This window comes from Monodelphis domestica, chromosome 1 (assembly GCF_027887165.1).
Source record: "Monodelphis domestica isolate mMonDom1 chromosome 1, mMonDom1.pri, whole genome shotgun sequence".
Taxonomy (NCBI): domain Eukaryota; kingdom Metazoa; phylum Chordata; class Mammalia; order Didelphimorphia; family Didelphidae; genus Monodelphis; species Monodelphis domestica.
In genome coordinates, this window is record NC_077227.1 from 494349701 (window position 1) to 494366823 (window position 17123).

General features: G+C 35.5%; 1 protein-coding gene across 1 annotated transcript in view; it reads right to left on the reverse strand.

Annotated features, from left to right (window-relative positions):
• The window catches only part of RAE1 (ribonucleic acid export 1), a 34420-nt gene extending 19032 nt beyond the window's left edge, over window positions 1-15388 (reverse strand). The window contains exons 1-4 of the mRNA XM_001368885.5: window positions 15194-15388; window positions 4174-4270; window positions 3327-3431; window positions 785-877 (exon numbers count right to left, since the gene is read on the reverse strand). Coding sequence (XP_001368922.1) covers window positions 785-877; window positions 3327-3431; window positions 4174-4263 — 288 coding nt within the window. The 5' untranslated portion in view covers window positions 4264-4270; window positions 15194-15388. The remainder of the gene's footprint in view (window positions 1-784; window positions 878-3326; window positions 3432-4173; window positions 4271-15193) is intronic.
• Window positions 15389-17123: the final 1735 nt, after the last annotated feature.

The window sequence follows — 17123 nt, forward strand, 5'->3', positions numbered from 1 at the left end:
AGGAGATCTCTTTTATTTTCAGTGTTCATTTATAGTACTTGTTCTTACAACAACCATATGACAATGGGTAGAGTAGGTATCTTATTTCCCATTTTATCTATAGGTAAAGACAGAGGAATTGTAACTCACAAAAAATTATATTATTTATTAATGCTCTATTTTGGATTATCACCCAGATTATCTAAATTTTGTCCCATATGAATCATATTTATATTTTAAAATATAAAAGCAGAATTTTCATTCTTACATTTAAAAAAAGAGCATGAAGGCATGGTTTACTAAATTATGATTATTTCTCCTGAGAAACTGGGCTCACTTAAAAAAATTCAATTGACATTGAATTGACCCAGAAATTGAAAATAGGATTTCATCAAAAATAAATAAAATAATGGCATTTTAAACAATTGTTACTTTAGGAGAAAAATGTGTTCTGAGCAGTGTAAATTTTAAAAGAAAAAAATTTACTCATATCTTTAGGTAGAAAAGCTTGTATACTATCTGGAATTTTTTTTTTTACATAAAGTACATCTTTCACTTTATGAGATATATATTATTTAGGAAAAGTGCTTTGCATCCTAGAGCAAGGAAGTATCAATAACAAACTATCAAACCAGAAAAGTTCAAGTGGCATAATAAAACACCAAACATACTGAGAAACAAAGAATTCCTTGGATGTACATATAATGAGGGGAGGAGAAAATCATTCAATGTTTACCCATTTCTAGTCATTAATGGTTATGGATAACAATATACTTCAATTGTAAGGAAAAAAAAATAAACATACATCACTCCAACAGACATCAAGCACGGGCCCTGTATGCATCTGCTGAGCTTTTGGAATAGTCTGTCCATTATCTTGAACTTCCCAACATCGAACCTGTATTAATAAGAATAATTAATATTACCAGAGCAATTCACATTTCATTAAATTATGTTTGATAATGAATAGGACAGTAGCATTACTTCCCCCTACCAAAAAGAAGAGACCATTACCCCTTTTACAAAAATGATTATCAATGACTATGGTCCTTATGTCTATTTTATCATCTTTATAAAAGTCATTATGGAAATGATCTGCATATTTAAGTTTAATCCCAAAGAAGAGATAACAAAATGTACTTTCTTCCCCTCTTTGCAGAAGTGATGGACTATGGATATAGAATATTGCATATCCTACTATATATACTATATTAGTACATTGACACACACTACATTGACTTTACTTAATTATTTTCTAAATTTTTCTTTTTTATCCTTTTTATAGGGAATGGTTCTCTGGGTGGAGAAGAAAGGAGGGTTGTTTGGAAAAGGTGATATAAAACAAACAAAACACTTTAATAATTAAAAAAAAAAAGAATTGACCTGCAAATGTATTGATGATATTCTTGAAAAATAAAAAGGGAACAGACATGCTTTCATAAATGATTTTCTATAGTAGACTACATTTCCATAGTCACACAACTGACTAGAAGATGGAGAGGATACACTATCCTGCTTTGGTTTTATTGTTGATTACCAAAAAAAAAAGCAGTTGACCACATAAAACAGAACAACTCCCAAAGCCTCTCTACTTGTAAGGTGTCCCTAATGCATACAAGACTTTTGGGGGCATTAGAGAGAATTACCTTTGTTCAATGATTCTTTGATTATTAATAGCAAACAAGGCAGAACACAGTCATATGCATGCTTGCTCACCAAAAGGTCACAGAGGATGTTCTATACAGAATCCAAATAGAAGGGGGATTTTCCATAGATGGTATGATCTTCCAGATGCTATTTGTGGATGACAGTGTTGACTGCATCAAGTTCCAGAATACTATAGTCTCCTCAATGAGATCCATTATCACTCAAGAGAGACAGGCCTAACAATCCACACAGGAAAAGCCAAAATGATAAAGAATGCCTACTGTCCAGACTATGACATTTAGTTGGATGGGCAAACCAATGAGTTAATCTATTAGTGCACATATCTGGGACAGGAATTAGAGATGGGCATTTAGTTATGCCTAGAACTGTGTAAGAGAGTGGGATGGATTGCATTTGGGAGATTGCACACTGCTTATTATTACTAGTATTATTATTCCAAGTGGATAGTTGTTTAGTGATGCTAACACAGCTGCAAGTCATCAAACATCAGAATCTCTAAGGAGTTAAAATTAGTTGTAAGTAAGCTAAACAGCAAATGGCAATGGTTAAGGGTAAGTTGGCTTACATATTATCAATGACTGACAAAGGCACTGGTATATAAGATCTCATTCAGGAAATATTTACTGAAAAAAAGGAGGCAGGATGTTCAAAAAGCAAGAATAATGGCTGGTTCCTATAGAATGTTAAAAGTCTTAAGTTAAGGTGCTCTAGGCAGTTGGGTAGATCTTTGGTGGGAGATTTATAGGAGGACAAGGAAAAGAATTGCATACAATCAGAAGGCATCAGTAGGTTGCAATTTGTACTCTGTGAGGCATCAAGTATCTACATCAAAGAAGATCATGAATTCACTGAAGCATTTAAGTATTAACAGTTCATAATTTAGTTATACCTGGACTGACAGAACAAACTTAAAGATGCAAATTTTAAAACAGAAGAGGTTAAGAGAAGAAGGGCTTATATAATAAGTACATATGGTTTATATATAGAGAAGACAAATTTAATATTTTTCTAATCTGAAGCACACAAATGTTTTGTGTCCCTTCTACTATATACCCTTTGAAATACTTTAATTTCTGGAAAACAAAGCATGTCATCATTTATCCAAAGGAAGAAGGAGAATCTGGTCACATTGACAAATTTTACACTACCTCTCAGAATTCTTTGTACCCTGATTAAGTACAACAAATGTGTTCATCATGTCACGGATATATTTGGAATTGAAAAAAAAATCTTAACAACAGATGGATGGAAACTATCCACTTCAAAGAGTTCAAAACTGGCTATTTGGGTCTCCGTGTAGTTATCTGATAGTTTCAGTCTCAAACAAAGGAATGATTAATGACCTGATTTAGGAATGCACATCCATATAATATATATATACAATATACATTCAATATCAAAATGGTTTAAAGGATCTATCTATGAGGTTGCACAATTATATTTTATTCTGCTAATAAGCAAAACCAAAACAGGTATTCTCTTACTATGTGAAGGTTTATAGATTTAAAATTAGTCAAAGATTCTGCATAAAGATTTCTTTCTTTTCTCATCAAGTATTATTTTATTAGCTATAGCATAAATACCATAGTTAACATGCCCAAATCAAAACACAACAGTCAATTATAATGATCCAGATAAAAAGAAGTCATTTAAATAACTTGTATCCAGATAATACTTACATCATTGGCCCAGGATCCTGCAATAAGAAAGTTCCCTGGTAATGTAGGTGGGCTAAAAGAAAGACATCCAATACTGTCATCAGGAGAAGATGTAACTTCAATATCCTGCAAAGATAATTTATGAATATTATGTTAAAGTTAACTTTAAGCACCAATTGCCATATGAGGCCTTTCTTGGTCTCCAAGTTGATAGTATCTCTCTCTCTTTCAAAATTTTTTTGCATTTATTTTGTTATTATTTTGTAGAAACTTGCATGTGCATGTTTAATCAAATATGAAATAAATTTCTGAGGTCAGAAACTTTTCTTTTTGTAACCCAAGCACCTTGTTCTATTATTCAGTTGTTTCAGTCAAGTCCAACTCTTCATGATCCCACTTGGGATTTTCTTGGCAGATACTACAGTGGTTTGTTATTTCCTTCTCCAACTCATTTTATACATGAGGATGCTGAGACAAACAGGGTTAAGTGATTTGCCCAGATTCATAGCCAGTAAGTTGTCTGAGGCTAGACTGGAACTCAGGAAAATTTGTCTTCCTAACTCTGGGCCATGTCCTCTATTCACTGTACCACCTAGCTGCCCCTACATTGCACACAAAAAGTGTTTATTAATTTTGTCAGTATAACTGAGTACTTACCTTGTGTCCCTAAACTTTAGGGATCCTCTGGCTGAAATACTGCGCAAGTGCTAATTTCATTTCTTCTATAAGGGATATAACAATGTTCCTTTGTTTAAGTACTAGCAAATACATTGTATATGATAGTAAAATTATTAAACAGTCCCTGTAACCCAAATTCCTATTTTCTTCAATGTGAATGCCAGTTAAAGAAAAAGATTATGTTCATTACCTTCATAGGATTGTGATTATCTGTTGCTGTACTACCAAACATGCTTGTCCCACCAGTTCCAAAACCCGAGGTTGTTCCAAATAGGCTCATTTTGGTCCTTAAAAAAAAAGGGGGGGGGGGGGAGTATTAATGACAGACTTTTTTTTAGTAATAAGTAACTCTGAGAGGCAAATGGAAGTAGTGAAATCATGTAGCATTTTATATTGTTTTATCATGCTCTATTCTATATTATGGTCATTTGCACCTGTGCTATAACCTCCTACTAGGGAACAGCAGGAATCCTTTCCTATCATTCCATCCCTGGGCATGACTGGCACTTACATTTAACAAAGAAAATAGTCTACCTCAGAGAGCAGAATTTTTTCATAACAATAGAATAAAAGATTGTTCAATTTAATTTAACTTTAAGGTTCTTAAATCTATAATTTAAAATAACAATCAATCGTCAAAAAATGAAACAAAACAACGAGGAAAATTTTATTCAAATCCTCTAGCCTTTAATAAGGCAAATACAAAAGAATAAAGACAGAATAAACAAGTAATTTTTTCTTTGTGTCCCAAAGAACGTCGAAAAATTCTACCACCTTGAACTCTATTTGCCTCCACACCCCCAAAAAAAAGAAAAAGAAGAAAGAAAAGGATACATACACATATACCTGCAATTAGTGTGGATATGCACTTCTGGTATTGATGATTTCATTCCAAATCAACTCATATTCATATTGTGACACATACTAATATAATTCATTTTTAAAAAATTGTTCTTCAGTTGTGCCTGAGTTGTTTTGACCCCATTTAGTGTTTTCTTGGTAAAGAAAGTTGTTGGCCATTTCCTTCTCCAGCAAACAGTGGCAAACAAGGTTAAGTGACTTGTCTAGGATCACACAGTAAGTATCTGAGATCAAATTTGAACTCATGTCTTTTTTATTTCAGATTCTCCAGTGTGATGTCTAAGTGACCAGTTAAAAAAGCTACTATGATATCCTATTACATTTATATACCCTTATTCAGTCATTCTCAATCTGTTGGGACCACATGTTTTATGTTTTTTGTTATTAAAGAAAAGCTAAGTTTTATACAAATGAGCTACCTCTCTTTTGATGATCTTTAAGAGCTTCTTTGAAACAGAATTTCTAGATCAAGAGGTACGATTAGTTGTATGACTCAATACACAGTGCCACGTGAAAAAGGATAATATTAGTTGCTCAATCTTAATTGCTAGGTAGGCCAGTCCAACATAATAAAAAAAATGACATATATTAATTTACTTAATCAGTGTCATACTTTTAAAGTATCGCTATTTTGCATATTAGTGCATTATTTTATATTGTTAGTAAAAAATAAAAAATCATCTAAACAAAAATTCAAGAATCTCAAGGGAAATAATAAAAGAACTGATGACCAACAAGGGATAGCAGACTAAAACACACATTTTTGACTGCATAACTTGAAATGTTTTATATAAACAAAGCCAAATACAAACTAAAATTAGAAATATAACAGATAGTTGAGAAAAAAAATCTTGGCAGCAAGTTTCTCCAGTAAGGAAAGATCCTATTTCTAAGATAAGGAACTGATTGAAAATCATAAGTATAAGAGCCATACTCTAGTTCATAAATCATCAAAACATGTATAAATGGAGATTTGAACCCTAGACTTCATTCCTCAGAAGTCCTTGGTATTTCCCAGAATTCCCTATAATCTCTCCTGTGTCTCCACGTTGGCAAGATCACGATTGGTATTTAACTGGCAGTAACACCTACCACGTTCTCTTCCTTTGAAATGATGCAGCAAGTATAGTGGTAAGCTAAGTGTGGGGATTTTAAATGGGCTAATTAGCCACGGGCACGTGGTTTTTATTTTGTATCCTCTTTATTCCTTGATTTCCAATGATCCTTAATAAACCTCATAAAATATAATATTTTTATTATTAGAGATATAAATTTAATTTTTACAAACATATGAATAAGCAGTATTCTAAGGAAGAAATCCAATCAATGGATTTGACATAGAAAAATGTCCAAATCTCTTCTAATGAAAGAAATAAAAATTAAAGCAACTCTGAGGTTCTACTCCACAGCCTTAAAATTGGCAAAACTGACAAAAAAAGAAAAATGACAAAATGTTGGTGGACATGCCGGAAAATGGGCAATGCACTGTTGGAGCTATGAATAAATCCAACCATTGTGTAATTTGGAACTATGCTCAAAAAAAGTGATTAAACTAGGCATATTTTTTGACCTGGACATATCCCATTGAAGTATAGCTCAAAGAAATCAAGGAAAAAGCTCCATATGTACAAAAATCATATCTTTTTATGTGGCAGCAAAGAATTATAAACTAAAAAGGTGTCAATCAATTAGGGAATGGTATGTGACTATAATGGAATACTATTATGCTATAAGAAATGATGAAGCTGATGGTTTCAAGGAAAAGTAGGAAGACATTTTGATCTAAAGCAGAATGTAGTGAGCAGAACCAGAACAATTTATACAATAACTCTGTGAAGACAAATGACTTTGAAAGAGAAACAAATTTTAAGAAATCTGATCAACACAATGACCAACCATAATCAGAGAAACCATGATGAATCATGCTACCCATCTCCTGACAGAGATGCTATGGATTCTGCGTGCAGATTGTAGCATATATTTTTTTTGTCATGGTCAACACAGGAATTTGTTTTGACTATGTTATAAGAATTTTGTTTCCTTTTTTTTAATAGTGGTGGGGGATGGGTAAGAAAAGACAGATTTTTGCTAACCGAAAAAAAGTAATTATAAGAATATAGAATTATATTAATAATTATGAGAATAAGAAATGCCTGCACCTACCTGTCATCAAGGCATGTTAATCATCTTCTGGCAGTAAACAGAAGAATAAAGTAAACCACTAATCCAGGTACCATTTCAAACTTTAGAGATAAACTTTTAAAAAGTGCTTTCTTTTGTTTGTCTACCAAGAATTTTGGATTAACAATGATTTTTTTTCAGTGGGAGTGGGGAAATTGTTTGATACTATATTTCCAACAGAAATTTTGTGAGGATAAAGCTGGTTATTCTCTTATAACACTACTCAATTCTCTTCTCAAATCTATCACTACTGGGTATCCTCTACTGTAGTCTCTATAAGAACAACTGAATAACATACTAAATACTTCAATCAAATAGATAATGTTTTCCAAAAAAGGACTGAATATATGTAAAAGATTATGAGTTCCTTGGTTTGATATCTTCCTAAAGGATAAAAGATTAAAAGGATTAGAAATGTCCATAAGCAAAAATTTTTGATGGTTAACAATAAGCAACCTTTTGCTTTCAAAGGGTAAAGGATATGTCCTGAATATCCTTCATGGTCCTTTAGCCTTATGAGGGGAGTTCCATATAGAGGACAATGGACAAGGAATCAGAAAACCTAGGTCTCTTGAAATAAAGGATATCATAAACAATTTAAGGGAATACCGAATAGTTTACCTGTCATATTGATGGAAAAGGGAAGAATTTATGATAAAATAAGACAGAACATTACAAGAAATAAAATGGATAATTTTGATTACATTAAATTAAAAAAGGTTTGTACAAACAAAACCAATGCTACCAAGAGGGAAACAACAGGGAAAAATTTCATAACAAGTATTTCTGACAAAGGCCTCTCTTCTCAAACAGAGAGAGAACTGAGGCAAATTATAAGAATACAAGCCATTTCCCAATTGATAAATGGTCAAAGAATATGAATGGGTAGTTCTCAAATAAAGAAAGCAAAAACATCTATAGCCATGAAATATGTTTCAAATCACAACTGGGTTAGAGAAATGCACATTAAAACAATTGAGATACCACTTCACTCCTATTATTAGATAATATGACAAAAAAGGGGAAATGATAAATGCTGGAAGGGATGTGGGAAAACTGTAACACTAATACATTGTTGGTGGAGCTGTAAACTGATAAAACCATTCTGGAGAGCAATTTGGAACCACTTCCAAAGGGTTGTAAAACTATGCACACCCTTTGATTCATCAATGCCACTACTAGATCTATTCTGAAGTGATCATGGATAAAGAAAAAGAACCTATGTGTACAGAAATATTTATAGCAGCTCTTTTTGTGGTGACAAAAAATTGGAAAGTGAAGGGATGTCCAATTGGAGAATGGCTGAAACAAGTAAGTTGTGATAGATCGTTGTACTTTCTGGATACTACTGTGCCACAAGAAATGACAAACAAGATGATTTCAAAAAATCTTGGAAAGATGTGTATGAACTGATACAAAGTGGACAGAACCAGGAGAACATTGTATATAATTGAAGAAATATTGAACTACAATCAACTATTTATTATTATTATTATTATTATTATTATTATTATTATTATTATAAGCAATCAAGAATCCAAGAGACTCATGATGAGGTCAAACGGTATAATTTCTTGCCTTATTTCTTCATTAATTTTTTCTAACAGGTTTGACCTATGTCTTTTTTCATGATATGAGGAATATGAAGATTTATACTGCATGACAACACTGGAATAACCCATATCAGATTGTTCATCTGGGGAATAGGGAGGAAAGAATGGAAGGGAGAGAACCTGGATTACAAAAGATCAGAAAGTAATTGTTAAAAATCGTTTCTATATGTAACGAGAAAAATAAACAGAACAGAAAGTGAAAAAATAATTAGTCATAAGATAATAAGATATACAAAGACACAAGAAAACCTAGGTTATGACTCTGCAGCATTCACTAGTGGTAGCATGCCTCAATTTGCTCTGTAAAAAGAGGGAGGTACAATATTCCCTTTATTAGGACGTTTATTTTATATACATTAAAAGGCATTTATATGCTCAAAAATATTCATTGGATAGGGATAGCACCAATCTTGCATTAGTAACTGCCTATTGGACATTTTAAATTAGATGTCTCAGACATGCCAAATTCAACTTGTCCAAAACAGAACTCACTATCTTTCCCTGCAAACCCATCCTTCTCTCAAAATTTTTTTATTTCTATTGAAGGAATCACCATTCTTCCAGACTTCAGGTTCCTAATCTTGACATTACCTTCCAGTTTCTCACTTCCAATCTCCTCACTGCACATATCAATGCCAAATCTTGCTGTTTCTACCTCCATATATTTTTTGAATCTATAACCATCTGTCTCTATTCACATAATTATCATTCTAGTTCAGGCCATTTTCACTTCTCCCCGGATTACCACAACAGCTTACAAATGGGTCTTTCTGTCTTGAGTTTTCCCGTCAGGATTCCATGCTCCATCTTGTTACCAAAGTGATTTTCTTTAAGCACAGGTATGAACCATGTTATTTCCCTATTCAATGAACTCCAATGTCTTCTAAATGACCAAAATAAAAACTAAATTCCATTTTGCTTCAGAACCCCTTCATAATCTGGCCCCAACTTGTTTCTCTGGACTCTTTGTACATTATGCTCCCTCCCACTCTTGGATCCAACCAAATTGGCCTTCATTCTGTTCCTTATAGGCAATAGTCCTGTCTTTAGACCTTTTCACTAACCAACCGTATCGAGAATATATGTTCTTATCTCTGTCATGTAGAATCCTCTCTTCCATCAAGACTGAGCTCAAGAACCATCTTCTAGTGGCAGCTAGGTGGCTCATTGGATAGAAAGCCTGGAGAAAGGAGATTCTGGGTTCAAACCTGGCCTCAGACACTTCTTAGCTGTGTGACCCTAGGCACATCACTTGATCTCAATTGCCTAGCTCTTAGGCTTAGTATTGATTCTAAAATGGAGAGTATCCCAAAGAGATTTAAAAAAAAAAAAGGAGAATTCTTTCATTCAAAAATATTTGTAGCAGCTTTTTTGTGGTGGCAAAGAATTGGAAATTGAGAAGATGTTCATCAACTGGGGAATGGTTGAACAAATTGTGTATATGATGGTGAGGGAATATATGCTGTAAGAAATGATAAACAGGATCATTTCAGAAAGAGCTGGAAAGACATAAACTGAGATGGAGTGAAATAAGTAGAACCAGAAGAATATTGTACATAGTAACAGCAATCCTGTATGATGATCAACTGTGAAATTGATCTTATTACTCTCAGTAATACAATGATCCAAGACAATTCCAAGGGACGTATGACAAAGAATGCTATCTACCTCCAGAGAACTATTGGAATGAGAATGCAGATCAAAGCATAAGATTTTTCACTTTAGTTTATTTGTGTTTTTATTTTGGGGTTTTGATTTTATGTGAGTATTCTCTTACAAAAGTGGGGGATGGAAATATATTTTGCATGATAAAAAAACCCAAAACAACCCAGATTAAATTGCTTGCCAGTTCTGGGAAGGGGGAGGGAAACAATTTGGATCAGATAATTTCAGAAAACTTATATGGAAAATTGTTATTACATGTAATTGGTAAAATAAGATATCTTCACAAAAATAAATACATAAATGAAAGGTAAGGATTAAACAAAAAAAAAATCTTCTAAATGAAGCTTTTTCCAGACCTCCCAATATACTAGTGTCTCCCCTCCTCAAACTACCATGTAATTAAAGCATTTTATATTTGTATATATTGTCTTTATATTTATTTAGCCTATCGCTTTATCCAGTTACTTCTTGTTAGACTATAAGCTATTTGTTAGTGGAGTTTTATTCACTATATTTGTATCTTTAGAGCCTAGTAGTGCCTGGTACTTCTTCTTTTATCAATTGATAAGCCCTAGACTTGTGATTTCAATGGCAAAGAGAACTTTCAGGTGAAGAAACTCTTGCTAGGAAAGCAGATGATCATCTTTTCTGTAACTAATCATCTTAGAGTTTGACTAGGCCACTGAGAGGTTAGGTGCAGAATCACACAGCTAATATGTATCAAGAACAGACTTGACCTGAAGTCTTCTGAGGTCAACTCTTTCTAGGAGGCTACACTGCTTGCAATAATAGTAAAAAGCAAACAAACATACACTACAAACAACCCATATGTCCAATAACAGGGAAATAATCAAATAAATTGTGATATAAAGAGCAATGCAATAGTACTGTAAAAAAATTTTTTTAAAGAAATACTGAAACCAAGTAACTCAAATTAAAGATATCAGAATTAGAGCAAAATATATATTAATAACTACAACCTCATGAAAATAACAACAAAACCTTATAGACACACAGATGAAAAACCTATAGGAGACAATAGAAATTATTACTACTTTGCTAAAGTTTATATATTTTTTCTCTTGAAAATAAAAAAATAGTTTGGAATTTCTGGTTTTATTTGATGTTTATTTTCATAATCTTTTTGTATATGTTGAATGCTAGGATTACAATATATTTTTTAAAAATAACAAAAGTAGGCCAAATGGAATGATCTTTTGGGCTGTAAGATGTTTAAAAATCTATTCTTTCTTTAAAATTAAGATGAAAAAATTCCCCACTGGGCCCAGAAATTACATTTATAGATTGTATTACACAATTTAAATTTTATACTGAATAGTTGTTTCACATGTGTCATTTTTATCTCTCCTAACAGACTGTAAGCTCTTTCAGGGATAGAATCATACATTATCCCAATTCTTGTCTTCCTCTCATAACACTTACTACAGGGCTGGACCCACAAGAGGAACTAATCAAGATTTGCCAATTTTTCCATAGGCAGTATTACATAATGAAAAGTGCAATGGATTTAGTAAAATTTAAGACCCATTCCCAAATCAAACACTGGTCCTATAACCATGGGTAGGTCACTTGTATTTCTTTCAGTCTCAAATTTCACATCTATATGAGCAAGATAATTCCTATCCTATTTATTTCACTAGGTTGTTATGAAGAACCATTTTACCAAGTGCTAAAAAAAAATAAGCTGTAGTTACTGGAATGCCAAAGCTATAGGAACCTATGAGATTATCTAGTACAAATTTTATAGAGAAGGAAATTGATGCTTTGAAAAGGAAAAGGACTTGTCAAAGGTCTTAGGGTGAATAGGCTGAAGTCCTGGATTCATGTCAGTACATTTTCCATTACACGGAATTTTATTATTTCCTCTCAGATACTCTGAAAGATCCACTATGTTAATGGTATAGATACTCTGTCAAGTAATACAGATGGGCAAGTCTCTCATAATTTAGCTCTAATCAACAGCTTTCTATAAGAGAAACTCCCCACTGGGGCAAGCTAAGTGGCAGTGAGTGGTTGCAGTGCCAGGCCTGGAGTTGAGAGAATCTGGTTCAAAAAAGGCCTCAGACACTTCCTAGCTGTGTAACTCTGGCCAAGTCACTTAATTCCACCTGCCTACCCCTTGCTCTTTGGTCTTAAGAATTGTTACTAAGACAGAAAAGTTAAAAAACAAACAAACAAAAAAACCCTCCCTTTTACATGTCCAACAATTCTTAACCAGACTACTCTCTCTTCTTCTTTCCCAGCCCTGTCTCCATGTTTGTTTATACCACCCCCAATAACTAGATCACTTTTATTCCTCCTCTACCATTCTATTCTGACTCAGCTCTAGCTCTTAAAAGTCCTTGCCCTTCCTTCAAAGCCCAACTCAAGTTCCACTTTAGAAAACTATTCCTAATGTCTACATTCAACACTCATATCAAGTGAAAATGATCCACTCTTCTCAAACTTCTCTCCCTTTAATTCAAGTAATGCTTATTTAAGTACTTGTGGTGTTAAAAAATCAATACCCTAGGTGTAGAGGATATAAAAATGAGAAGAAAAAAATGGTCCCTGCCTGTACTCTGCTAGAGTATAAGGGACAAGAAGAATAAAATGAATACTGTAAAGAATAATAGCAAATAATAGCTAACATATAGAGCTTGCTATGTGCCTGGCACTGTGCTATGGGCTTTAAAATAATCTCATTTGGTCCTCACAACCACCCAGGGTGGTGGATGCTCTTATTATCTCTGTTTACAGATAAGGAAACTGAAACAAACAGAAACAAGTGACTTGCCTATGGTTATGGAAGGAGAAAGTAATGGGGCAGAGTTGTAGATAATTCTCTAGGACAATGTAGAAGAGATTACTTTTAGTTGGGGTAGAGGGAAAGGACATCTGACAAATGTCATAAAGATGGCACACTAGCTGCTTTAAGATTTCAACAGGCAGAGATGAGGAAAGTGAGGGGTGGCTCACACAAACATGGGAGCAGTTAAGAGAAGATCAGGAACACCTAGTGGTGCAATATGGCTAAAGATCAAAAGAGATGGCAGGCAGAGTACTTTGCAAACCTTAAAGGGCTATACAGATGGTAAGATATAGAAGAAAGTAATGGGAAAGAAGGCTCACAACATAGGTAGGTAGAAGTCTGAACAGGTGATTTAAATACTAAGATGAGTTTTTGTTTTATCTGGATGGCAAAAATGTGCCACTGTAAAATTTTAAGAGGGCTAGGAAGTAGTAAAGATGATATGGAACAGGAGGACAATATGACAGTGTGCTAGTGTTGAAGTCAAGAAGATACATGCTCAAGTTCAGACCCTGACACTCGATGGGCAAGTTACGTCTCTAATATCTGTTTTTCCTCAGTAAAAAGTGAGTTAATAATATTGTAGTATTTATCTCAAAGGATTAGTGTGAGAATCATATGAAACATAAAGTACAACTTGGTAAGTCTTAAGGTGCTAGGCAAATGTCAGCTATTATTATAGTCAGACCTACATTATTAGAAAGATCCCTTTAGCAGATATGAAGGAGGGATTTGAACGGACAATGTGGAGGCAGAGGTGATGAGAATCTGAACTCAGAAGGGAGTCCCAGAGTGCAAAGGAAGCTGATAGCACTACTAGGTGCTTCTGACCTGTGCAGGACAATGAACACTCTATGGTTATGGTATCAGGTCTAACTTCAGATTCCTTGTCTGAACATTACCCCTGGTGGAGTCATCTGAGATTTATTTAGTCTCATCTGTAAAAAGATGCTACCCAAATTTTTCAAACCTTAAAATGTCAGAGAAATGCAAGTGTCGGTTGTAATTTTCTATCTTGGTACTGTTCTCCAATTTCTAGCACAAGGCCCTGTAGAGTAGACCCTTCCTAAGAACTGGAAGCTTTGGTATAGTGTGTAGAGCCAAATTTGGGGTCAGTAGATCCCAAGTTTGAATTGTGACTCTGCTCCTAACTTTGTAGGTCCCTCAAGACAAGCGACCATTTCTTTGGTCTCAGTTTCTCCCATCTGTAAAGTGTGAAATTAGGAGGAAATTATGACATCCCCCCCTGCCCCCCTCCAATGACTTCTATTGATTATGGTTTTATCATTTCCCCCATAATGTCTTAGTATTACTTGGAAGGTTGTTTATGGGGATCAAAAGGAATGAACCATTCTTCCAAACTGTGTGCATGGGGGCATAAAAGAGCACTTGGCTCGTGTCAGGTAGATCTGAGGTCAATCCAACCTCAGACATTTACTAGCTGTGTGACCCTGGGCAAACCACCTAGCTGCTGTTTGCCTCAATTCCCTCATCTGTAAAATGGGGATAATAATGGCACCACCTCCCAGGAATGTTGTGAGAAGCAAATGACTATAAAGCGTTTTAGCACAGTGCCAGACACAGTGGATGCTATGTACGTGTTGGCTATAAGCAATGTTTCTTCCAAGCTCAAGGGAAAAGACCTGGAGTCAAGAGGACCCAGTCAAGCTCAAGGCTCATACTCTTTTCAGTAATGTCGGCAGGCCAGTCTCTTCACTTCTCTGGGACCTCAATTTCCCTATGCAAAACGGGAATGGGCACACTTGCGGAGATGCGGTGGGCAAAGGACAGCTATGGCGTTAGCAAGGTGGTCCAGGGTAGCTTCCCGAGAAAAGGGGACAAGGCATAGAGGAGGGACGGGAGAGGGAGCCCGGCACAGAGGAGGGATAGGGAAGTTGGGGGTCCGGGAGAGGGTCTCTGCACAATGCGGGGTCCGGGGAGCTGGGCCGAAGCCAGGAGCGGCGTAGGGAGGGGGAGGGGGACGCTCCTAGGCCGCGAGACCCTGGGCCATGGGCCGTTTTACCCACGCCAGGGGCCGGGCTGCGGTGTCTCCTCTGAGGGCACCGCGTGCAACCTACCTGAGAGCCGGAGACGTTCCCGGGCAGCAGGAAGAACGGGGAGAACTTCGCCCCCGCGCCTGACGTGAAGGAAATCAGAGATAGGAAGTCAAGATGAGTACTACGTCCTAGGATTCTCAGGCCTCCGAAAATACGGGAATGCGCCTGACGCCGGAGCCGTTAACTGCGCATGCGCTCCGGAAGCCGAGTGCCTCATTCCCGGAAAAAGGGGGAAAGCGAGAGAGAAAAGGGGATAGGCTGGTTTCGCACATGCGCAGAGTTCCTGCCGACGCTAAACGGAAGTTGTAGAACCTGTGGATTGATGGTTGTCAAAGGGGGAAATGTGAGGAGGAAAGTCTCAATTAAAATAATTTATGGAATTCAACATTCCTTTTCAAAGGAATTTTTGTCAGATGTCTTGCTTCAGCGCTTCGTCGTGGATAGGGAGTTGGTCTCAGAGTCAGGAGTGCAAGTCCTGTCTCTGACACCGAAGCACGTTCTCAGAAAGCAGATTCTTAACCTTTTCTGGATCTTGGATCACGCCATTCCCCACAGTTTAATAACCATTTCTCAGAAAGGCCGGGGTAGGGAGTGGGGGCGCGAGTGACACACTTTTAAAATTTAATTTGTATCAGTAACATTTTTTCTATCATTGTTTAATGCCTGGACAATCAATGTAATAACAAACCAATCCCTGAATTGTAATATATTTGCTGATTTCCGAGGTGTGGATGCTCAAATTGAAATTTTAATAATCGGATCGCAGGAATCTTCCCCTCCCCCCTTTATTAAAAGTTATTTTATTTTCCCAATTACATGTAATAATTTTCAACATACATTTTCCGAAATTATAAATTCTATATTGTCTTCCTCCGTTTCCAAATTCCCACCTCTTGGGGATGGTAAGCAAATTGATATGGGTTATAAATGTGTTATGCAAAACCTACTTCCATATTGGTCATTATTGTAAGGGAATACTCATATAAAACCAAAACCTCCAAATAAAACAATAAATAAACTAATGTGAAAAACAAGTTTGTTTTGATCTGCATCTGTAACAGTTCTTTCTCTGCAAGTGGACAACATTCTTTGTCACAAGCATTTTTTCAGCTACTTGCAAACCACTTCATGTACTCTTTGGAGAGTCTGAGAAAGGCTATGGACCTCGTCCCAAAACAATGTTTTCAAATGCATACAGGGACATACATAAGACTAAGGAGGAAACTGGCTATGTATTTTGAAATACAGCTATCAAAAATATTCTTTAAAAATCAAGTTCATGGGACCCTAAGTTAAGAGTCTCTGTTCTTAGACCAAGCCTCCAAGCCAGCACTTATTCGGACTAATAGAGGGAGTTTCCCCAATGTAAGTTCCCTTACACCAATAAAATCACAGGTGCCTGAGATAAAAAGTTTAAAAAAAATACTAAGATTTAATTTTTTTTAACCTTATCTGCCATCTTAGAATCAAAACTGTGTTGATTCCATCGAAGAGGAGCAGTAAGGACTAGGCAATGGGAGTTAAATGATTTGCCCAGGAAAGGTCACAAAGGTAGGAAACATTTGAGGCCAGATTTAAATCCAAGATATCCCATCTCTAGGCCTGGCTCTCATTTCACTGAGCCACTTAGCTGTCCTCAAGATTTAATTCTTAAGGTACTCCACTGCTCAGGAAATTTCATTCTGAAAGCCAAATACACTCCAATATAACTTCCCACCATTTTGGGGGAAAGGGGGATATTCAGTGGGGCCCTGTAGCAGTCTAGTAAAACTTATGGCCCTCTTCTCAGAATAAATGTTTTTGAACAATTTAAGGAAACTTCAGTAAGAGATTAGTGAAAATAAATACATCACTTCTTTTCTCCATCCACGTTCATGGACTCTGGAATTTGTCCAGGAGCCAGTAGACTTAAAGATCCCCATCCCTATATCTTATACCCTTAGAATAAAAC